Source organism: Crocodylus siamensis, chromosome 8 (assembly GCF_052110815.1).
Source record: "Crocodylus siamensis isolate JL-2025a chromosome 8, ASM5211081v1, whole genome shotgun sequence".
NCBI lineage: Eukaryota > Metazoa > Chordata > Crocodylia > Crocodylidae > Crocodylus > Crocodylus siamensis.
In genome coordinates, this window is record NC_143402.1 from 59,543,246 (window position 1) to 59,569,046 (window position 25,801).

At 42.1% G+C, this 25,801-nt stretch overlaps 1 protein-coding gene across 3 annotated transcripts in view; it reads left to right on the forward strand.

The window, feature by feature from the left end:
* Positions 1–25,801, forward strand: part of LOC149858820 (netrin-1) — a 246,650-nt gene that overhangs the window by 142,789 nt on the left and 78,060 nt on the right. For 2 of the 3 annotated variants that reach the window (XM_090060557.1, XM_090060556.1), the window contains 2 exons: positions 13,876–14,025; positions 18,875–18,928. In XM_090060557.1, the coding sequence (XP_089916683.1) occupies positions 13,876–14,025; positions 18,875–18,928 (204 nt within the window). The remainder of the gene's footprint in view (positions 1–13,875; positions 14,026–18,874; positions 18,929–25,801) is intronic. The other variant, XM_090060558.1, reaches the window with a different exon arrangement.

The window sequence follows — 25,801 nt, forward strand, 5'->3', positions numbered from 1 at the left end:
TCGTTGATGAAGACATTGAACCAAACTGGCCCCAGGACCAACTCCTGAGACACTCCACTTGATACCGGCTGCCAACTAGACATAGAGCCTTTGAGCCCAACGGTCCAGCCAGTTTTCTATCCACCTTACAGTCCATTCATCCAGACCATACTTCCATAGCTTTTCTGCAAAACTGTTGTGGGAAACCATATCAAAAGCCTTGATAAAGTCAAGGTATATCACATCCACTGCTCTCCCCACATCCACAGAGCCAGTCATCTCATCATAGAAGACAATCAGGTTGGTCAGCCATGATTTGCCCTTGGTGAATCCATGCTGACTGTTCCTAATCACTTTCTTCTCCTCCCAGTGCCTAGTAATGGATTCCTTGAGGATCTGATCCATGATTTTCCCAGGGAATGAGGTGAGGCTGACTGATCTGTAGTTCTCTGGATCTTCCTTCTTTCTTTTCTTAAAGATGGGCTCTATATTTGCCCCTATAGAACAAACACATCCTCACAAGCACACATGTGTGGTTTGTGACACCTTAAAAGTCATTTGAGGTGCTCCAAGCCACGTGGTGCATGTGCACTCATGCACCACTAATTAGCAGCATGATGGAGGTTTTTTGACACCATGAGATACCAGTGTCAAAAAAACCCCGCCACTAAAAAAAAGTGTGGCAGCACACACTGCAGTAGTGTGCATGACCAGGGACTGGAGCCTGTCCAGCTAGAGCCATGCTCTGTGCTACAGTGCACGTGCAGGAGCGTGCCACTGGATAAATAGTAGTGGCACAAATACTTGCCCCATAGAAAATGTGTGCCCCTGCACATGTGCACTCATGGGGATACACCCATGCAGTGCAAATCATGTTTCCTAGACTCCTAATCATTTTTGTTACTCTTCACTGGACTTTCTCTAATTTGTCTGTGTCTTTCTTGAAGTGCAGTGCCCAAAACTGCACACAGTACTCTAAATGAGGCCTTGCCATTGCTGAATAGAAGAATTGCTTCTCTGCACTTGCAAGTGACACTTGTGTTATTTAATCTTGCATGCTATCAGCCTTTCTTTGCAACAAGCACATGCTGTTGGCTTATATTCGTCTTGGGGGTCAGTATAACCCCCAGGTCCTTTTCCATGGTTCTAAAGCCTAGCCTGTCATTCCTCAGGTTGTTCTGTATTTGTATATGCATTAGTTTTGTCCAAAGTGAAGAACTTTGCACTTGTCTTCACTAATTTCATTCTATTAATTTTGGACCATTTTCCCAGTTTATTAAGGTCATTTTGAATCTTAATCCCATCCTTCCTTTGTCTGCAACTCCACCCAATTTAATACCACCCTGTACTTGACCCTATCCTTCAACTCAGTTAGGCTTCTTTACAGGGATATAGGTTGTAGCCATGTTTGTCTAAGGATATAGGCAGACAAGGTTCTTTGGGTAAACCCAATATCTTTTATTAGACTAACTCAAATAACTGGAAAAATTCTTAGCAAGCTTTCAGGTACTAATACCCTTTGTCAGGCTGAGAAAGCATCTGCACAGACCAACTGCAGATGCTTCCTCAGCCTGACAAAGGGTATATCTGAAAGCTTGTAAAAAAGAATATTTCCAACTATTTTTAGTTGATCGAATAAAAGATACCAGATTTACCAAAAAAACCTTAGGCTTCCTTAGGCATTTTGAGACCTTCCAGTGAAAGCACTAAGCTTCATTTTTAAAATTATATTTACAATATTGAGAAGGCATTGTCCCAATTTCAGCAAAACGCTCCAGCCTATGACTATTCATATAGCCCTTGCAGATGTAAGAAACTTTAATGGAATTTAAGCACCTGCTTGACATTAAGCAGGGGATTATATGATACCCTGAATAAGGATGGGTTGCTGAACCATGGCTGTAATGGAATATTTCTGTGGCTCAACACTGATACCTAGACATGTTCTAATTTTTTCAAGACAGGTATGGAGCCACGACCGGACCTCAGTCCTGTGCTTCCTTTTCTGCATGTGCTCTAGTTAAAAGTTATTTCTAATTAAATATAATCCTTGTATGTCATTAGCAAGGAAGAAAACCAAATATTGGAAAAAATGCAATCCCCTTTTCTCTCCAGATCCACCAGTGCTCCCCTGATGTATGCTTTGAAATGTGTGTGTAATATATACTCTCCAGAATTCTGAGAACTGCAAATACCACACTATGGTTTTGTATTAATCTTTATTTATCTAAAGCTTTCAGTGCTTGCTTTCTTCATTGACTACCCTGCACCTCTGTGTATCTTTCCCTGGAAGTGTCCCAGTGTCTGTGCCACTTCTCAGTTTCTTTGCATGTTAACTGAGCTTAGGGCAAAATCTTGCTCTCTGATCTTCATAGCAGATCTTATTTCTGACTTCTTTCTCTTCCTGGTTACAATTCAGGATATCTTCCCAACACCTCAGCAGTTAAGCACAAACTTGGCTCCAGCGAAACTTAAGCATCTGCTTAAAGGTGTCCTGAATCAGAACCACTGTGTTACAGACTGTTGTGCATGAAAGGAAAGGAAAATTTTAGAGTACAGGGCATTAGCCTTCAAGGTGGGAGTGAAAGCCATTTCCATTTGAGAAAACATGACTCGAGGGAAAGTTGGGTAATTGTTACCATTCACACTCGAGTCTGAGAACCCTTGTCATGTATACTAGCTCTCTGCTGTGACACAGCCTTAAACTCCAGATCGCAAAAGCCAGCCTACACATTTAAGAAAGCAAGCAAGCTCAATATGATCATATTAAAACCAAAAATTCACTTAAGCTACAGATATCTTAAAACTTCAGGGAAGTCAGCGATTTCGCATATTGTTCCCACCCCACCTCCCTTCTGGTATGATTTTTGTTCCTTTCTAACTTTAAGCTCTTCAGATGGGGTTGGGTCCTTCTGGAACTGCACTTCCGGCAGATGGTCATTTCATTCCCCCACCTCTTAGGCCTGGAAATCCCTTTACTTCTTTGTGAATAAAGGGAGTGCAAGTCAACACGTTAATAATTTCTCAGCCTAGGTCCCCAGCATAAATTGAGAACACCATGCCATATTTAAGCTGTGTTTGTGTTCTTCTGCAAAGCTTTCCTTTCTTCTCAGACAATACAGTCTTGGATTTTCAGACATTTTTGAGATACTGTCTTACATCTCATGTCAAATTTAAAACAGACACAGCTTAGAGGAGGGGAAGGAGAAGGAACAAGAGAGGGCCTTTGACATTCTTCAAAAAGGCTGCAACGACATCTGGACATAAACAAGGCATCATCTGACTGGAACAACTGACCTCCGGTGCAATTCCCAGTGCTGTTCTGACATGTCCGGTTGGCTTCCCCAGTGAAACCTCCAAAGCCTGAGTGTGCCCAGTACATCAGAAATATTTCCAGATCCCCTGCCTTGTGATCATATCTCAGTAGAGCAGCCAGGCACACGTGCAGAAAGGCTGCACTTCCACAGATGCTTTCTCTGGAATAGCATCAGCATTTGGCTTCAAGAATTAGCTTGTTTTGCACAACATAATATAAGCAGAATCCAAAACAACAGCCACCCTAGAACAAATATGGTAGAGAGAATCAACAGAGAGTTGATCCAAACTGCCCACATTTTTTTTTAGGAAACAAGGATCATGGTTGAGTAGGAAGAGTGGAGAATGGCTGATCTGAACAATTACAGAGCTAACGTTGTAAAGATATTCTTTGTCCAAAGCACCTCTGAAAAGAAAAAGAATTGAAACAGAAACTATTGGTAAAATCCTGGCTCAGCTGAAGTCAGTGGAAGATTTGTTTTTGAATTCAGAGAGGGACACATTTCTCCCTATGTATATAAAGAGAAATGTGTGAATGTGCTTTGTCAATAGGTCTTCTGCTCCTCATTCCCTCACGCATCTTGGAAACTTCCCTGTAATCATTATACATTAAAACCTCACTGTTTTGCCCAGCAGTATTACTAGAGTTGCATCTACAGGGTGCTTATTAATTACACTTGTGTGATATGCAAACAGAATTATTGATAACCACAGGGATTGAAGTACTCATTCATAACACCTGCATAATAGCATTAGTAAAACCCAAATGCTTTAAGTTTAGCATCAGTGAGAATTTTTCTAAGCTTTACATTATTAATGCATCAGTAATACAGTGATCGCTAGTTATAGATTATCAGCTGCGGGCAGTCCAATATAAGGACGAGAAGTTATAGGCTCTTGGGGGTGGGGTTTGTTTCAAAGTCCTATAATTATTCCATTGTTTGCATCTGCAAAGGCTGGACTTAATTACAGTTGCTCAAAGCCCTTTCTGGGTTAATCCAACTTGTTGCTTAATGGAGGCATTGTTAAGCCTGTCTGGTATAAGAAGTGAGCTGTGAAGTTAGAAATAATTAGCTAAAAAGCCACTGATGCTGCTGCTAAAACCACTGGATTCCCTGAGTTCCTGTTTCATAAACAGGAAATTAGAGAGGACGCTGAGGAGCAGCACACTAGCAGGTGCACTTGGAAATGGAATGGAGTTATTTGCCTGTACCTGATCAGAAAATGTATTAGTTTTGCCGGCTGGAAACCTCTGGATCTCTTAAGTACTGACGGATGCACAGACAAATGCAGGGGATACGACGTAAACATGAAGAAAACAACAGTAAATTCTGCTCACAACACTCAACATTTCTTCTGAAGTGATCAACAGCGAGCTGGTAGTTAACCACATCAGTACAGTATAGAAAGTCACTGCTAGGTTTCAGAATGAACACAGCGAGGTCGCATGACTTCTGCTGCAAGTTCCTTTTCCAGGTAGCAGTTCTGGTTGGAAAGAAAAATGTCTAAGATCACCAAGCGGTGTTAAGACGCGCACATTTCCATGAGCATTCACTTTCCACAGTTCGTACCACAACGTCCATGTGCTGCCTCTGCGGGAAACTCTGAAGGAAGAGCTATCTGCTTCCCCAGCAATAAATCGCCCATTAGGAGCAAGCATATAATCAAGTGGTGTAAATCTCCCCTCCCAGCAGCAGCCCACATGTGTCTAGTTCTCAAACTGGAACTATCTACACCAGATTAGGGTAACATTTTCCTGACAAATCTCCAAATCAAGTGGCATTTCTCATTTATATGCATAAGTGGCACTTACGTAGCTGTGTAAATGCAATTTTTGCCACTTTTGTGCAGTTTGGCTTTCATTTGCCTTTGTGGAAGCATGGCTTCCTGCAGTACCCATTTGAATATGCTCAGAAGGATGTATTATGTCTTTGAAGGCTCTGGGAAGAAGAGGAATGCCTAGGTGCATGCACAACTCCATGGAAGTTCCTGAAGATGTAGCAGGAGGAAAGTTGCAAATAGTGACTTTTTGACAGGGCAGGAGCGGCAGACCCTCTCACCTTTTAGGCTAGTAGCTTGGTGGTTAGGGGATCTGCCCAAGTAGGACACCTGGGGGGGTTGAGGTTGCATTACTCACCAGGAAGGAGTGTGTGTTAGCACCTTCAAAGAGAGCAGGTCCTAGCACTTGTTTCTGTCCCTCATAGTTTCTATGCACCTTGTATTTAATAGTTATTGGATAAGATGCGTAAAGAATAGCGAGATAATTTCTTCCTTACTGGGAGCAGAAGTCAGGGCCGGTTTCTTTCCAAAGCAGTGTCCAGTCCATCTTGTTGACTTACAGTCTCCCTCTTTGTTTGCTTCTTCCTGGCCCCACATATCTTCCCTTCCTGATTGCCCAGCAGTCCAGCTTCAAGAGGGTTAGACCAGAATGAGCTGGCTAATGTGTAACCCACATAGAACACTTTGCTCAGAAGTAGGAGATCCAGGTTCAAATCATCCCTGGATGAAGAGGAACTAGAATCTGGATCTTCTGCTTCCTGGGCAAATGCCATAACAACTAGAATATAAAATGCTCGTGCTGCCCTCCTTCCCCACTTCAAGAAATGGAATCCAATATCTGCATAAGTGCCACTTAGTTGCATGAAGGTAAATAAGATTTGGCCCTTCCTGTTTTCAGGTGTTGCTTCACATCTGCCAAAAAGTTTCCAAGGTTTTACATCTTCTGGAAAGCAAGGGGCAAAGTTTTGAGGCTACAGTCAAATTTCAGATGAACGCCCTCCCCTCTCCCTCCCCACTCCCAGTTATAGGTTTAGGTAGAAATAATACAGATTTCAAATGGTTTTGTGCATCTTTTATCCCAAGATAGACAGGCTCCGCAGAATCAGTGTTTACTGGTGCACGAGGTACTGAACACAGTGTTCCAGAGGAATTTGGCTCACTGTCTCAGGAAAGCTACTGTCATTTCAGGTTGGAAACTAAAATTGATATTGTGCAGGAAGGTCAGACATAATGAAATTTACTTCTGTTCCAAGATGGAGGGAAAAGCTAAATTTCTGAAATTTGTCGAAAAATTCTGACAAATTTCGTTTGGGAACTATTGAAATATTTCCTTAGATAATGTTGAAACGTCTCACATAAGCATTACATATTACACAATATTAAATATATGTATAAATTTAATATTAAAGTCAAATTAAATGCTTTAACAGTTTCAGAAAAAAGGAAAAAGCCAACATTATTCATTTATTATAAACATGTCCCCATTCAAAGTTTGATTTAAACAAAACTGCATTTTTTAATGAAAAACTATTTTGTCAAAGTGTTCTGATCCTCATTACTTCCAGATTCCATATGAATGGCAGACTGAGAAGGGGAGCACACAATGGAGCTGATTCCAGAAAAGAAATTAAGAATATGCTTAACTGTTAGCATGCCTTTAATCCATGTGGGCTGCAAAAGGGCATGAATTAAGCACAGACGAGCATGGTTTCCTGAACAGAGATAACTTCCTGAATTGTTATTTTAAACAGATTTCTGCAACTGAATATATACTTTTCAAAGCTTAATTCAACATTTTCATTGAGATTTTATTTTCCACTGTAAAACACAATGCACATCTTTCAGACTCTAGGGTTTTATATCTAGAAGGTCTGAAAGTCAGGATGTTATCATTTCAGATATGATGTAATGAAGAAAGCCAAACTGTACTGTGCAATCAAGCTTTTTTATCCCATGAAGCTGACTTTGTATCATTCTCAGAGCATTCTCTTAAGCAGGAAAATGGTGATTCTCAAAAATTGAAAGTCCTTTCAGTCTCCTAGCCCCGGGAGAACTGGATACCTTCTCAGAAATGTCAAACTCAACAAGAGATAATCCTGGAGATTTGTCCTCCTGTTTATCTTTCAACACATGCATGTGTGGAGATTAGTGGCTGAGAATACCCGTGATGAAAATTCAAGGATGGAAAAATATTTGCATTTTTGTCATGGCCATTTGGTGACCTGCCATGAGCCAGACAAATCCTAACAAGTTCTAACACTTCCTAAGAGAATTTCTCTCTCTCATACTCTTATTCACAGTCCTGATTTTTTTATTCAAAAACTTGAAAACTCTACCTTAATCTCAGATAAAGCATAAAAGCAGAACAGTTCCTATACTCAAACAGACAAATGGCTTGTCAAAATCCAGAACCCTGCATGCAGGGGTGGCTAGCACTGGGTGCTTCAGAGGAAGATATAAAATCCCACAACAGACAATAGCATGACTTCAGGGAACTTTCTTCTTTTCCAGACCTGAAGAAGGGCCTTGAAAAAAGGTATCTTTCTCAACTAAAATTAAAATGTAGCCAAAAAATCCCCACGTTTCTCCCATATTTCCTGGACAGCAAGACTCGAGTGTTCCTCATTGCAGTCAGTCAGTAGTTGGTTTGTGTCCTAAAACAGGAGTGTTTATGTCCCATATATATTTTAATCCTAGCAAATGTAACTACAGTACAGAAATTCTCATTCAAGGGACTGCCGCTGGGCCTTTGCTACAGTATTTTTCAGCCATGAGTTCTACGTGTTAGTTATGTGCAGTATAAGATAGCATTTCCATTTATCCTTTGACATTTATGAATTGTTCAGTTTGTTAGCCAAGTGTGGAGCCGCTTCCTTTTTCTACTGCTGACCATGGTTCTCTGTAATATCCATCTGCTCTGGACTGCACAGCTCTTCTCTTGATTTCTTGGTAATCTGGGGAGTGAGAAGGGAGGAAGCGGCTTCCAACGGAGCACTTCAGGCACAGCTATTCCTAAATCATCCCTGCCTGATGTTTGTCCAATCTCTTCTTGAAAAATTCCCTAGGATGGAGATTCCTCAACTTCCCTCAGAGTCAATCCAGTGCCTCACTGTTCTAACAATGAAGAAGTTTTTCCTGCTCTCCAATATAAACCTACTTTGCTGCAAATTCCAGTTTTGCTATAGATCCTACTCTGTGCAGCAACGGAGAAAAAGGTGTTCTCCCTCTTATTTATGGCAGCTCTTCAGATATTTCAAAACTGCTATCATATCCCCTCTTGTCTTTTCTGCAAGTTGAATATAAGTATTTCTTTCAACTGCTCTTCATACAGTTTTCCTTCCAAGCCGTTTATTATTTTTGTCAACTGCCTCTGGGCCCTCTTCTCTACATCCTTTTTAAAATGTGGAGTCCCAAACTGCACAAAATACTCTTGAGGAGGCCTAACTAGTGCCAAGTAAAGAGGTACTGTCACCTCCTGTGTCTAGAAAACATGACTTAAATGGAAAGGTTAGAAGAACTGTGATTATTTCGTCTGAAAAGAGAAGATTGATGGAGGATTTGATAACAGTCTTCAAATCTATGAAGAATGCTTATAAAGAAGATCATGATAGACTGTTCTCTGACTATGGGATAGGACACGAAGTAACTGTCCAAAATTGCAAGGGAAATTTAGTTTAGATATCAGGAAGAATTTTCTTACTGAGAGTGGTTTAGCACTAGACCTGATTATCTAGAGAGGTTATGGCATCTCCATCCTTGAAAGTGTTTAAGAACAGATTAGAAAAACAGTTAAGTGAGATGGTTTAGACATGGATGATTCTGCCTTAAGGAAGGGTTAGACTAAATGGAGCCATTGATAGTGACCTTTCTTATATAAAATTTGCATGAGCAAAGTATAATAATGTCTAACAATGCTGAGAGCCTCAGGAGGAAAAGATAGAAGCTGCCATAAATAAGGGGGAGAACACCTTTTTCTCCATTGCTGCACAGAGTAGGATCTAAAGCAAGCAGCAAGTTAAATTATACTTGATATGTCTGTAAAAATATCCAGGGCAATTTTGAGCTTGATGTGCAAAGGTATTGTAGTGTGAAAGGGAGGTGATGTTCCCATTTATTTATATGGGGCAGAATTTTATTTTTCCTGTGTGTCTAAAGTGGCCATGTACAAGATATTCTTGCCACTTACACACAGTTTGCTATTCTATTTCCGCTACACTGTGTCTGTGTAAGCTTGCACAAGTACACTGAGCATGCACATTTAGCTATACACTGGCCAGGCAGGTGCATAACTGCATATGTGCACCCATTCTGGATGCATGTCTTTATCTCAGTCCCCAAAACACAGCCAGCCAAAAACCCATCACAAGCGGGTGTTAGCCTCTGGAGGAGGAGAGGATCCTCCATGGTTTAGCTTCAAATCCTAGGGGTTAGGGTACTCACTCATGAAGCCAAAGGCCTGATTTCTAGGCCACCTTCATTTAGAAAGGGCTTGAAGCTGTCTTTCTCTGAATTGTAAACACAGTGCTATATGCACAATGCATCACTCTACAGGTTAGACAGTTCCCACTTATGCATGCAGGACAGGCTCATGTCCAAAACAAACAGCACTGGGGACAGCAATATAGGGCATTTTCTGTTTTATTTATGTATTAGATTTATTTTCTGCCCTCCCCAGAAAAGGCTTAGGGAGGCTTATAATAAAACCTAAGATAAATTATAAAAAAACCAAATATTAAAAAAGAATAATATGTAATAAACAACAAATTCCCCAAACAGTGCCCCCCAGATTAGTCCCTCCTACTAAAAGCCTGCCCAGGAGAAAAGTTCTTGTAGGGGCCTGGATCCAATGATCTGTAAGGTCCCTTCTAGCCCCTAACAACTATGAAACTATGAAATACTTTCTGAAGATATCCAGGATCAGGCTTCCAGTGGGAGGAAAGGAAAAAGCTTCAAACCAAAAACTTTTCCAAACCAAACCAAACCAAACCAAAACAAACAACCCCCCCCCAAAACATACTTTTGAGATTTTTCAGTGGAAAATGTGTATCTCCTTCAGGAAAAGAAAAAAACATACAACAATAACAATAAATATTTTCTAACCAACATTACTGAAACAGATACCTTCAGGAGAGATCTCCTCTGTCATCCTAACACACATCTTCCAAATGATGATTTTGTTTTCCTATGGACTTGAGAAAAAATGAGAAGGGGCATTGTCTTATATCCCAGCTTTCACACAGAAGGAAGCACTGTGCCTCCTTCCCTTAATTTCCCAAGTGAAGAAAAGGCTTTTGGAAGAATGGAGGACTGTAGTACACAGCCTTACCTTTATTCTTATCTATCCTCCATCACTGTCCTGTGGGGACCCTCACCAGCTGGAAGACTGCTCAGCTGTAGGCAGAAATGGCTCTGTGGGCAGCTGGCAGCAGAGACAAGGTGGCTTCCCTACCCCAGTTGCCCTTATTCCAATTCAGGGGAGAAGTTAAGGGTGCAGGAAACTGAAAGTGGAAGAACATGGAAACCAGAGAAACTGGAGAAAGATAAAAGGAATGTGGGAGAAAGAGAGAAGAGGCAAGGGGAATGTGAGGTCAATGCTAGGTCCCAAGGAGAGGGCAGAGGGACTGTGACAAGGAAAAAAGGGAAGCAAATGGGGAGCCGAGGCATGGGGGACTTGAGGGAGAAACGAGGAGCTGCGAAGTGGAAGTGTGAAGGGGGAAAGAGAAGCCAGAGGGAGGACAAGAGGTTCTCATAAGAAAACCAAGAGAGACTGAAGCAGCCCATATCTGCAAAGCAGCTCTGTGCCTTATTCTGTGATCCCATCAACTTCAAGACAAAATAACTCCCTTGGCTGTTATACAAGTGGAGAGAAGCAGTTTAGTATCTTGCAAAAGTGTGGATGCATAAAGTGGGGCAATCGGAGTAAAGAGGACCAGCTCTGCTTTTGTCTTCGTGCCATGGCTGTGAGGGTCTTTTCCAGGCTGCTCAGGCTGCTGGTGTAACTTGCTGCCCCAAAAGAGATCCAAGGGCAGGGTTCTCTATACACTTATGTTCAGGACACTCTTGGGAAATCCTGTTAGGGTCTGGTGAAGAGATAACTGGACTGGAGAGACAGGGTATGAAGTCTTGATGGCAATCCACTGGCCAAGGAGGTTTGAATAAGAGGGAGGAATGAAAATTCATTACAGAGACATGACGATTTTAGCTAGGAATTATAATAATGGTAGTAGAATTGTCTACTTTTTGGTTGGGTCCTCTGGAGCCACCAGGAAAAGATCAGGTACTCATTGTGCTGCATATCGTGCAGATATATAGCTAGAGTCCAACATTTATACTCCAAATAGATGAAACAGACATTGGTTGGAAATAGGATGAAACTGAGAAAAGGAAGTTTTAGGCTGGACTCCAGGGCTAGGGACAGAAATTACACAGAAACCAGTATAAGTGATCAGAAACTGGTTCAAATCAGTAACACAACAGAAGTTCAGTGCACTTAAATGGCTTTCAAAATGACTGAAACTAGTTTAAGATAAACTGGATGGATGTAATATAAAACTTAACTGATTTAGGTTAAATTGATTTATTGAACTTCTGTCCCTGATCTCCTCCAGATTCAAATTAACTCACAGTCCTCTTGTATCCCAGGGTGCTTTGCCTCAGTGGGCAGGCTAGTCTTGCCCCAAGCTGTCTGTTCCAGCCAAGCAGGGAGTTGTGCTTTAGGACCCGCAGCTTCTGGCATGAACTATTGCAGGCATGTGGCTGCATTTCCTGAATCAAAAGTGAATGTCTGTTCACTTGCTTGGTTGTTCAATCTATGCATTTTAAATTAACCTGTGAAGATTGGATGATTCAGTTTCAGGCTTTTTGATTGTCTGTCAAAATGTCCTGACTTATCCCAGGACTAACTTCCTGACTGTGTGAGTTAACAGGCTATGGAGTTGCTCCCCTGGACAATGTCAGAAACCCTAGCACTTGCCATGACACTAGGGAGATCCACTGGACAAATCATCAGTGAAAACTTCTCTGGAGCCACGTGTGCCACATGTGGCAACCACTCTGGGGCTGCACTGTACATGGCAGCCACTCCACTGCTCTGGGGCTGCGCTGCATGGGGCAGCCACTCTGGGACCTGCCACTGGATCCAGCAAAGTGCTGACATACTAGAGTAGGTGCTGTATGTGGTGTGGCCTCAAAGTAGGCACTATGTGCAGCACGTGGGGCCATCTGATATGCCCCATATGCTACTTATGAATCAACTCCAAGACCCACAGAAAGCACTGGGGGCTGAATGATAGGGCACTGTGGGCTGGATATGACCCATGGGCCATATCTTTGACACCCATGCATTAGAGGTTATGTACCACACTGAGCTTCAGAAATAAGCATGAAGGTAGTACTGAGTACAAGGGCTGTCAGTTTGCGAAGTAAAATGAGCAATTTAATGCTAAACTGGCTAGGGCAATGGAGAGAAGCACCATGCTTGGAGTGGTTACAGAACATAAGAAAGGGGAGTCACAGTGCATATGAAAGAACAGAGTGTAGCAGGAGACCTGCTCTCTCCATGACTGTGTGATAGAGTCCTGCCAGCCACAAAATGGTCCCAAATGGCCAGCTCTTATATGAGAATGCTAGAGGAACAAAGGAAGGCTCATTACATCTTCATTCCCATTGCGTATCTGGGTAGGAGCAGGTCACAACCTGACCCAAAATGTGCAACATTTTGAAAGCAGGGACATTAATAACTCTCTGAGACTGTAATCACAAAGAGCTGTGATAGTAACAGTCTCTGTTGCTTTTTACAAACAGCTGCAAAAATAAGATACGTTGCTGGAAATTAGGTTTGAGTGTTTTCAAGTGCAGCATTTACATCCCTTTTCAAGCCCTTCACATCTCCCTAATCTGCACTTAAACCTCCATCCAGCTGGAATGGAACAGCAGGATGTACCAACAGGTACTTACAGCTGCATGCGAGGGATAAGGGTATTTCCCTCCTACACCTGCAGTATCAGCTGCTGGGGATGAGCTAAAGGGAAAGTACTAACAGGAGGTTCTTATATGAAACATGAAATAAATTGTTGTTTCTGAAACCAAATTAATTCCACATACGGGTCCTCACAACAAGTGGGTGTCCAAGTACACCCTGAATTTGCCCACTTCCTTTATAACATTGACACTGGCCAGTAGCATGTCTATCATGACTTTGTAGTGTGTGCTCACAGAGCTGACACTGGATTCCTGTATTGCTACCTTTCTCTGCCTTACCCTGTCCTGTTGCTCTAACTATGGAACCAGTCTCTTACTCTTCTGGAATCCAGAACTGCAGCATCAGAAGATGGATATCCTCCCAGCAGCATCCTCCCAGCAGCATTTCGAGAACCCAGGTCTACCCAGTCTGCTCAGGTTGGGAGGCAAAGAAGTTTTATGCTAAAACGCCTCTGCTCAGTTTACCACAACAAAGGAGTATGTTTGTCTTAAAAATATGCAATTATTTTAGACACTTTCTCAGCAACTGGATTTCTGATTTGCCAAACAGAGCAACAGCTATTGAAATCCACTGCTGTAAATTGCTGTCTTTGTTTCAGATTGATGTGTTTGCTGGCTCTACTAATGCACAAGTGTTGGATTGGGCTGATTTCTGAGAAGGTGAAACCCTGTTGCAGACACAGCTGCTTCTACCTTGTCCCTGCACATCTGGCATCAAGCCCTCGACTAGTATAGGGGGTGCTATTGCCAACTGACGTTGTACATTCTTTCCTCCCTCCCCTTTCTCCACCTCTGACCTCTTGTTGTGTGTTCCCCCCACAGAATGTGATTGCCATCCCGTGGGTGCAGCTGGCCAAACCTGTAATCAAACCACAGGTCAATGTCCCTGTAAAGATGGTGTGACTGGCATCACGTGCAATCGATGTGCCAAAGGCTACCAGCAAAGCCGATCTCCCATTGCCCCCTGCATAAGTATGTGGACCACTCTTTTTGAAGTCTGTACTATAGTGGAATTAACCCATAAAAAAATCAACCTCAGCTACTAAGGGTAGTGTTACAGGCTACCTTTAAACCATTCCAAAGGCACTTAAAACAGGAGCATCCATGGATTAAATGGTGGTAAGCTGTGCTAGATAGTCTCTAAGTATCTTAAAGTTACACTAGTTTGGGCAAGGGTTATCTCTGAAGCGTTCTACCTAGCTTGAGCTAGGATATTTTTAGTCTACTCCATGGAGATAAAGTGACTAATTTGTAGTCACCCAGCATCCCATGATGCACAGCTCCCAGTCCCTTTACCCCTGACAAACTTTCCACCCTCCCAAGCCCTATTGCCCATGGGGTTGTACTGGCCCCAAGCCAACACCCCACCTGCCCTCAGTGGGCATGATCCCAGCCCACATGGCACACACCGCTGACTCCTCATGCAGGTGCCAGGCATGTGGACCTCCACTCAGAGGGCTAAGCCTTTGCCCTACATCTGGGCAGCATTCCCCTACCCAAGAGAAATGGAGGTGAAGTGGGGTACAGCCTCTCTCTCCAGCCTTTCACATTTTTGGGGAGGTAACCAGGAAGGGGCTTCCTAGCACTGCATGTGGTGAGAACATGGAGCCCAGAAAGGCATGCTTTCCCAAGCGCCACACTCTCAGTGTGCTTAACCCCTGGGGTCTGCTCCCAGAGGAGGGATAGAGTCCTGGCTCCTGGCCATGCCCCTGCTCACCAGGGCTCTCTAGTAGAAGTCAAAATTTTTCAGGTCAGGTCGCATTAAGCCTTAACCTGCAGCTGCTCTGAACCTGTTCTAACTTGAACACCACCAGCAGTTTTAGAATGGTTTAAAGATGACTTGTAACATCATCCTGAGATTATACCAGGTTGAGTGATTACTAACACTCATATGTTCCATTACTAGTGCTCAACTGAAAATACATTTGTGAAATTTTAACTAGACTGCATGTAATAGGTGTCTGTATGCCTACTACATATACATTTTACATGCATCTCATTTGCTAGCCTGGCTAGGTTATGTGAGTGTCATCTAAAACCTATTTCATCTAAAGACTGAGTAGTTTAAATGATTCATTTTGCTTTGAAGACCTTTCCCTAGCTCATAGGGAGACCTGGATATATATTTCCTTTGCAATGCTATCTTAGTCCTGCTTGCTATGGTAAATTGCTATGATGTTTTTCACTTCTTCCAGACTACGTTGCTTTGTATTGTCAAGGTTCTTCAGTTGAAACCAGCTAATTACCTGGGTTCATTATTATCAGTTGCTGTCATCATATATTGAAAAGATCCTCAGGTATGCCCACCCAAATGGTTAAATGGGACCTTCCACTCACACAATCTAGCCAGAGATATGGGACATTTTACTTTTTTGTTTATCTTTTAACATTAGTTTGGGTTTTAAATACTGCTTAAGACAGCAGCAGCAAAGCACACTAGGTTGCAGCTTCCAATATTTCTTGTCACAATGCCTTCCTTTCTAAAACTGTGTGCCCTCTTTTTATATCCCTATATAAACCAGCCCAGGGCAGATCGAAAACATCTGCACCAGTAGCCATGTCCCATTCTGTGTCTTTGTGAAATGCTAAATCTCCTTAAATGAACAGTTCCCTCTGCTGCCTGTTGTCTTTGCTGCCGCTGAATAGTTTTGTGCCTTCACATGATATAGGTTGTCAATTTACTCTCTCTCTACCTCCCTTAAAAAAACCAAATGACAAAATCATGGCTGTAAGAAGCAAAACCAAATAAAACAATAAAAGTACAGCAGTTGGAGAAAGCAGTGGGGCTACCATTGCAGTAGAAGTAGACTTTCTGGTCTGTGCTAACTTCCTGGTGTAAAGAAAAAGAAAGAAAGATGAAGGTTGAAAGAATCAAGTCTTTGTCCAGGACCCAGTCTATTTCAGCACTGTCCATTCCCAATGTCCTTTTGAGATGATGACTTTTTAAATATGGGGAGATGCCCCCTTTCTACTGTTTGTTACTGAATAAAACATGCATTCCACGGTGGATTTTGTTCACTTGAGATTAATTCTTCCTCGTGATGCAATGGTGCGGTAAAAGCTATAACCAGATGCTTGTTTCCCAAGATGGCATAATCATGACATTCCGGTTGCTTTGCAACAAGTATGCACAAAGGTTTATCGCTAACAATGCAGACTGCCATGGTAAATCAGACGGTAAGTAGCTCCTTGCATCACTTGCCCTACGGTTCGTGGCACTCAATACAGACAGACACAGAATTTCAGCATGATCATACAGGCATAGGTTCAGCACTGCATGGATCATATTCCTGCTCACAGAATCAGCCTGCTAAGAAGTCAATCTGTTTCAGTGCCAGACTAAAAGAATAGTAGGCTTCCAGCTAGTGTCTGGATGTCTGACTGTAAATACTTCTTTTAATTTAAAGAACATGAAGGCACTCTCCTGTGACAGGGACAGCAAGAATTTTGGATCTGAAAGACTTTTAAACACTTCCATGATTAATCCCACTGAAAACTTATTACTGATTCTTTACCATTGTAAAATATTTTAAGGAACCCAGATTTTGAGGGAACTACATTTTGAATACTTTCAGAACGTAGGGCTGCTTATAAAGTCCTGCTCCACTAGGCAATGACCAGTATTTTTATACATACACACATATATAATAAATGATGACATTTTGCCAACTGAGTCTCAATACCTGCTCACTCTACCTTTACAGTATTGTAATGAGAAAAAATACTTCTAGCATAAGTAATAGAGCTGTGCAAAGCTTTGGTCTCTGATTTGACTCGGTGGAGATTTGACCTGATTCGGTGGCTGATTCTCCGAACCCGAATCGAATCAGGAGACCCTTTAATCTCTCCAAATCTAATTGGAACCCTTCGAGTTGAATCAGAGAGATTCAGAAAGATTCAGTAATTTGGACATAGGCACAGCTTTAAATGTTATTTTGACATACCTCTAGGCAGGAGGGGCTCGTGAACGCTGTGATGCTGGGGTGCATGGAGTGTCCCACAGGAGCAAGGGGGTGGGGGCTCCCCAGCGCACTTAGCAGCAGACCCGAAAGTGGAACAGAAACACTTCCGGTCCACTTCCTGGTCCCCCGGGGAGCACAGGAGGCACCTGGGGTTCCCCTATGGCTGATCACTGAGCTGGGGTGGTGTAGGGGAGCGGGGCCCAGGACACTCCCCAGCAGACCTGGCAGTCAACAGGAAGTACTTCTGGATTTGCCACTGAGCACATGAAGGGCCCCCCACACTCCTGTGGGATGCTCCATGCACCCCAGCATCGCAGCCTTCACAAGCCATGCTGGTACCTCAAGGTACTTAGAAAAAACATTTAAAACTGTGTCTATGTCGGAATCGCTGATTCTCCAAATCAGCATCAAATCTTCAGAATTTGGATTCAGCCAAGTCAAACTGGGGACAGTGATCCAAAACCAATCAAATCACTGTCCCTGATTTGGGCCGAATCTGAATTGAACAGGGCCTGCTTCACACACCCCTTATAAGTAGACAAGTACAATTTTGTCAGGGTAGTATCGTTGAAACAAGGGTGTTTCAGAAAGTAATGGCAACTTCAAAATAAAAAATTGTGTATGCAGTGAGTGGGAAGCTGCACAGCAGTGGGGAACACTGATTGTCAAATGTACCCATTGTTTATGACTATGTAGAGATTGGATATACAACAGTTTTATTTCAAAATTGCCATTACTTTCTGAAACACTTTCATATAATACAATAGATGTGTGCTGAATATATAAAGCCAAAACTGTTAATATGGAGAAATCTGTTTATATATATATTATTATGTATATATGTTATTATATATGTATTATATAATACATATTATTATATATTATATTTAATTATATAATTTATATATATATATATATGTTCTCCTCATGGTTCTCTCTTTTTTTTCAAATAGTTCCACATTTGTATCCTTAAAAAATGCCAATCAGCCTACTGTAAAATTTTAATGTAGGGCAATATCTATGAAGCATCCTTTCCAAGTCACAGATTCAGAGAGAGCAGGTATAGCATGATTAAGCCAAATTTCTGCACCTGTCCCACAGGAGTATGTTTAACTTTCTGATATCACTCTCTGATTTACCATTGCCTATAATTTTACCATCCCAAATCCTGGAGATTTCCATCTATGTAATTGCCCAGTCTGCGTGATAAACAACAATATACTCAGGGTATTGTTACATGTCTGCACAGGTTACAGTAACAGAAATGACCGTGTCATAAATATACCCCTGAACCTAAACATTAGCAGTGTATAGTGTGGTTTTTCTTTTTTTCAAAAGGAGCCACACAAGTTCAGGGATAGCCAGATTTTAAGTCTTAATATGTATTATATTCTCCTCTGAGTAAATCTAGCTCTCATAGTCACGTGACAGATTTTAACTGATATTCTGTATTCTCCTACATGGATTTCTAGTAATGTACAGAAATGTCAGAGCTTTGCTCTAAACAGAAGATTTCATTACAAGAGCTGTCCATGTGCCTTGAGACTCAATCATCTAATTTAAGTTGGGACAATTTACTGTACCTTATCTATAGTCCATCCTTGTGACAAATTTTCAGCTCCTATTTTATATCCACCTGGGCAATGCAAGCAGCAGCCTCTGTATCCCATAAGATTGCTTTTGGTTCTCCTATGTAATATTTTACTGCCTCACTCTGACATACGTAAAACTGTGAAAGCAACAGCCACATAGGTGTAGTCAGTAAAACCAAGCATGCATGACATACAGTCCCGTCTCACTGAAGTGTGATACAATGTTCTCCCTCATTTTTTTCATCTTTCTCTTTCCCCACTGCACAGAGATTCCTGTTGCTCCACCCACCACTGCAGCTAGTAGCACGGAAGAGCCTGCAGGTATGTTGTCGTCTTTCTTTTTAACCCAGCCCAGGCTGCATTCATGGAAAACAGATTTTGTAAAGGGGGGGCAAGGAAGCAATTGCTTGGGGGGAATCTTAAAATCATAGTTCTGGAAAGGACCTCAGTGATCATCTGGTGTAACCCCCTGTGGAAATTTAGGACAGATTATTCCCAAACCATTCCATATGTTTCTCCAGCTTCTTGAAATCCTCCAGTGAAGGAGATTCCACGACTTCTCTGAGCAGCTTGTTCCACTGTCCAACCGATCTGACAGCAGGGTTTTTTTCCCTGAGACTTAATCTAAATCTGCTTTGCTGCAGTTTAAACATTTAAGTGTCATTTAAGATAATCATCTAGACTGACAACCATTTTGGTGTAGAGGGGGCTGGAGTTGGATTTCCACATAGTCCTTTGGTCTTGTTAGGTATACTGGGACAAGCTAACACCAGTTAAAGCTCAGAACATTTTTGCTCAGTCTTCATAATCTCTGTGTAGATGTTCAGAGAAGTAGCCTTTTCTAGGGCTTTGCACCAGGTGAACAGACAGATAAAACTAAGAGACTTTTTTGAGGGTCTGTATTTATACACCCATAAATATGGCCTTCTACTTGAAAATACCTAGTGCAGTACCTGCAACTGATGTGTCACATCAGTATGAACGAAGGATTGGAGATCAAGATTTACTTCCGTGTTTACAAGTCTTTGCTTGCTTCACAGTGCCAGGGTCCCAGTTCAGTTGTTCTCCAGCAGGACTATAGCACTGGGCTTTTTCTAACCCTAATATGGAAAATGGAAGGGATTATTTGGGGAATCGATGATCAGCTTAGGAATTCTCTGGTTAATGTTAGGAAATTACTGCATCATAGAATGCCTAAATGTAGTTTGAATCAGCCACAGATTGACCAGGAATAATGGTTATTGCTTCAATTTTAATGGTCACTTCAGGATAACGGGATCCCTGAAACCTGAAGCACCCAAGTTTAGCTGGAGGGAGGTTTGGAGTGTTGAAAGTCCCCAAACAGAACAAAGAAATTAAAATGTTGTTGCCAGCCTTTAATAGCCACAAAGGCAGGGTAAATCAGAAAAAGACTCATGGACATGCATCCAAAGCTTTGAAACAGGAATAGGGAACATGCTTTCATAGTGGGTTGGCAAGAGTTCCTGGTGTTTAACTGCGAAGCAAACTAGGATCAAACCAAGCTGTCCTGGGCACCGAGAGAGAGAGTCTGTGCTGCAGAAGAAGTCATGAAGGTGTGTATTTGGGGGAGAGGGGAGCAGTTGTCGACTCCGTGGAGAATTCTTCCCCAAGGCAAAGAAACTCCCCAGAGAGGTGAGGAAACTGATGCATGGAAATGGATAATGGCATGTTTATTCTTTTTTCCTGTGAAACCTAAGTAAATAATAACTTGTTTTAGGACTATGTGCACAGTCTCTGGGTGTTGTGTTTAATACCTATCACGTACTGAGGAAGTGTTACACTATAAATCCAGATTGCCGATAAGAGTGGAGTCCTAGGAGATGGTATGGTTACTTGGGAGTCTGGGCGGGGGGGGGGGGGTCAGCAAAGGTCCATGGAGCCTAGGGCAGCTGGGCCCCAGGGCTTCATTTCTAGGGCAGGGGAGCAGACAGAAACCCCATGTGCAGGAAATACACCAAGAAAGAAACAGTGTTGTTGCTGATTTAGGCCAAGGTAAGTTTAAGAACACAGAGGTTCAAGGGATTGAACCAACTCAGCATCTGGTGAGTTTGTGGCTTAATCAAGGTTGTGACAAGATCCAAACATTCATGGACAGGCAGGGTGGAGACCTTCTCCTCTCCAGTGAACTGATATTCATGACAGAGGGCCTTCTTCAACTCAGCCAAGGTTAGAAAAGACCCACCCTCCACTGTCAGATTAGCTGAGCCTAGCCTGGGATACAGGGTTTGGATAATCCCCTGACCTACATATGCATGCGCACGTGTGCATGTGTGTGCACGTGAGTATGCATGTGTGCGTCTGTGTGTGGGTGTGGGTGCATGCACACATGCACATATGCACGCACATGCATACAGGTGCACGTATACCACTGGCTTTTTAGATAGAATAAAATCTGCTCAAAGAGATCACCGTTCCAGGAGTAAAAAGAACCAGGGGAGAGTCACCATTAGCTCAGATAATAGGAGTCTCTGCTTTGGAGCAGGAATATCTGGACTCTTGCCACATCATTGCAATGGACTTCAAGGGGCTGTGAAATGTGGCCTGGTAATGATGACTGCCAACATTTTAGTTATCTGTGGGGTTTTTGCAATGTTTTCCAGATTTCTCAGGCCTCCATACAATGTCTCGCAACTAGGATAAGTCTAAATCTTTCTAAAAAGACCAGAGTCCGCTGTTGACATGAAAATCCTCTTTTTTAATCCCTCGTATACTCCTTTATCCTATAACTGGAAACAAATATTATAAGCTGTATAGGTTCTGTTAGAGTCTCCCACCACTTTCACTAACTTTATTCCAGATCAGTTCCAATGGCTCCCCAGGAGGCATTCCTGATTGACATGAGGATGAGATGAAAATAGGTTGCCACATATCACAGATTTATTTTCCAGAGAGTTTTACACAGTTTCCATGTTTTCTAACATATCTCAACAGGTGACTGCAATGCAAGCAAGAGGCCCCTGGGAAAATGGACATGGTAGCTTATTATGTTTGGATGCTTGTAGATTCTTGCACTGTTTGAACAGTGCTCTCTCTGTACAGGTCTTGAGAAATGGAGGTTATTTACTTTTGTCTCAGCAATGTGGGAGGATTCATAAATTAGGGATTTTGTACTAAAAGTGATGGATGTCACCTTGAATTGAACTCAGAATTTCTCTTTATGTTCTATGGCAGGGCTTTTCACCCAGTGAACTTTCAGGCTGGTCACATTTGCTGCATACTTAGTAACTCTTCCCAGGACAGTGAAACCTGGAAAGTGAATGGACAAGGTCTGTAGTTTGTAATGTCAGGGAAAGTTAAAGTCCACTCAGACTCTTAAGCCCCAACTCTGTTCTTCCTAAAGCACTAAATCCACTGTAGCAGCAACACTGTGTTTCAACTTGTCTTCAACCTCAGCTTGTCCTAAATAAGGGAAATCTACTGCTATTTCTATCTACTGCTTTTAAGCAGTATCTGACAGCCTGAAGGTTTTATACTATTGTGTGCCTTATAAAGACTGTCCACTGAATAGTAAACTCATTTGTCCACAAAAGGAGTACATGCAAACCAAACCCCTCAAAACTTAGATTTTTGATGCGTGCTTCCACTGACAGTAGGTGAGTTTGATGACTCTTACTATCATTTTAAGACTGTTGATTTCATACATGAGATGAGGTCTCACAAGTGTTTCAACAAGAAAAAATAAAGCATTAGTGACAGAGGTAGGCATGCAGACATTTGAAAACATTGGATGTTTGGTTTTTGTTCATATTTCACAAACATTAATATAAACTTTTCTTTCTTTTACTCTAGTCAAATCTTTCTTGTCTTATCCTCTTTTACCCAGGAAACTTCCCCCTTTCTGCCTTAAGTGTTCTTGCAAATCATGATGTACTTCTCACCATTTTCTTCTCCAATCTGAAATCTCCTCCAGAAGCTTATTTCTAAGCCTCTCATTATATTTGCTTCTCTGTTATGAACACACTCCAATTTGATAGCATCCGTTCTTGGGCAAAAGGCCCAATACTAAACACAGTTCTCTGACTTTCTTATCAGTGAATATGAAGTCAGAGAACTATGTTTAGTTTAGTGAATAGCTCCCTTCCTGGGGTATGGATGTTTTTACTAGAAATGTCACATGTTCCTAACAGAAATGCCACATGGCTGATCATGGTTTCTAACAGCGATCAAGTAGAATTCAGAACAAAAAAGAATTGCATTTTAAATTGACATTTCTATTTGCAGTTTATTTGCTTTCTAACCAATAACTGTGGTAGTCATTGCAGACAATTCTGGTTTAGAAAAAAGGAGCAACTCAAGCTTGGCCATAGATGAATCATCCTGCAGTTCAACACTAGTGAAAAAGTGAGCCTCAGAAAGGGATGGAGACAACAAAGAAATGGCTTTTACTGTTTAAGTTCTCCAGATGGAAAGCATCTGTTTGTTCTTCTATTCCTAAATACTAGCAAATGCTCCAGAATTTTTCCCTATTTCCAGTATCATGCTGTGAAAGAATGAAGAAAGCTGGCCACTTGTAGAACTTGTGAAAGCCCATATTCTTTTTAAACTATTACAATATAAAGGTTGAATGCATTTCTGCCTGATAGCTGCTGCACAGCCTAGGACAGTGTTTTTCCAACTTTGTTCCATAGAACCCAGGGGTCATCATCATCATCATCATCTGTAATAGGTCATTGGGGGTCTACAAAGAGATTGCAAGTCAAGCTAGGAGGCAATGCACTGCCATTGCCAGGCTGGGGTGCTTGGCTCCACATCAGTCTTTAGGACGGAGGTAGGTAAGCAGAAGTGACATGAAAAGGTTCTCTGATCTTAGAAACGCTGAAAACCATTAACCTAGGAAAATCCAGCTATTGGGCTATGTGTCTTAGTAGCCTACAGGTAGAACATACCTGCAGCTACCTGCTTCAGTTGGAAAGCATCCATGCTGCTGTCAAATGAATGGCCTACGCTCACACAGAACACACTGGCTGGTGTTACTTCATGAAGCAAGTACTTCTAAGGACAGCACAACTGCTCTGCTGCTGACTGTACAGCATAGGATATAACATAAACCCTAAGGGCTTCCATGACATGTTAATGGAAAACAGTAATATAATGGGTGCCAAGAAGAGCAGCATCTAAGGGGTTAATCTGGAAATTCTCCAGAAAATTGTATACTATTGCATTATATAGATCAGAGAATAAAAGAGAAAAGTAATCCCAAGCCTTTGCTCATGCTTCGCATGAAGGCTTCACTAGAGTGATAGAAAGAAAGTAGAGCGCTTCCTGAATGCAGTGGGGATCACCTGAGTTGGCCATAAAATGTGAGGGAATAAACGTTTGGGTCTGAGGGACCCAAACGTATCTGTCAGAGGGCAGTGATGGGGCTAATCCTGGATGTATACATCACTGTAAATTTACCATTAGCCCCATTAAGAGAAAGAGCAGGTTGCTTTTTGAATAATACCATGGCAGATTCAAGCACCTCAGTAAAAAAAAAAAGAATTCAGGTCATACCCTTGTTATTCAGACAGATGAATATTGAATTTGATGCTCACCAGAGTCTTATTTTAACAGTGACTTTCAGATTAAGTTAACAGTCTCTCCCAACTCCAGGGAACATTATGGCTTTTATGTTATGCCTCAAGGGCCCCTCAGCCTATTCACAAGGCACTGCTGGGATTAGAGAGAGATAAATTCCTTATCAAAACACTTGTGTTTTTATCACAGCCCTGCCAGTAAATACAGACATACTAGGGACATCTACATGAGACACTAACTGTGCATAGCCTGGTAATACTGCTTAGTAGCACGTCACAGCACAAACAGTGCTAATATGCTACTACACAGTATTATTAACCGACTGTGCAGTAGCATCACTAAAAGGCATGCACACAGTAATGCTGGTTACTGTGCATTGATTTAGTACTTGATTATACAAATACTAAACTTAATGCACCATAACTACGGCACATTAATGAATGTGTAGACACATCCTCTGGAGCCTAAAAGATGTAGACATGGATTTTCATAGCCAGTTCTGAGTGGGTTAGGACCAGGATGCCAGTCCTAAGAGAACATTGGTCATGGGAATGATTCCCACCATAAAGCACAGTGACAGTGTCAGTGTGTAAGGGTGAGGTGTAACCCCCTGATGTATTTTGTATAGTTCTCCAATTTTACTCTGACTTTTGTGGACTAACTCTGAATTTACATTGATATTTATGAGACCCCTTGAAGTCCAACAAGGGGCTACTCTCAGGCAAGAGACCGAGCAATTTCAAGTAGGTCAAAACTTACACTATAAAAAGTTATTTGTGTAGGTGCAACAGACTGTTCCCATATGGAGGTCCAGCAATATAAGTGAATCCTGCCTCAGTTTCTCCTGTAGTTTCCAGGATCAGAAGTGATACCAGCCTTTTCTCCTCAGATCAAATCAGTGGTCACTTAGACTGCACCCTGCCTGGAAAAAGAAGACCCCTTCCCATCCTCCCCAGCTCTCTGGTGCAATAAATTTCAAGCCACTCTGTTTCATGGGTCTGCAAGATGAACAGTGTTTGTAGATGACATACCTCCCCAGTCTGAGGTTTGATTTCAGAGTCAGAAGAAAAGCAGAGAAAAATAGCTTTTATTTGTAAAATCAAGGGCCAGTTGCAGTGCCCTGTACAAATGCCAACTAGAGTGATTTTATTTGACCACCCTAATCTTCCCTTGCCATATTGATTGGACACAGTACACTTCACAGCCTACCCTGAGCTTATCTGCTGTGGCAGTGTCACCCAAGGGAGAAAGCACAGGGCTGGGAATCAAACTCATGAGCTCTGTTCCCACCTCTGCCTCTGACTTGCTGTGTGGCTTTTAGACAAGTCACTTCCCTTCCCAGCTTCTCCATATCTTAAATGAGGAATGTTATTGGTACCTGCATGGCTTGCCAACATGATGTGAGGATGAAATATTTACTAGGACAGATTCACCTCTGTCTTATATCAGTTTCGAGCAGAGCACAGGGTCCACAAAGACAAAAGCATCACCAGAGAAGGACATGAGGTGACAACCTCTTCTAGGAGCCCACAGGAGACCAGTGGAGAGTGCTGGCTGAGCCTGGGGCATGGTCAGAGAGATCGGGTGTTGTGCTGCCCCAGTGAATCCCTTTAGCAGTCTGTGCCAATGCCCTGCTTAGGCTAAAGCTTCCCTCCC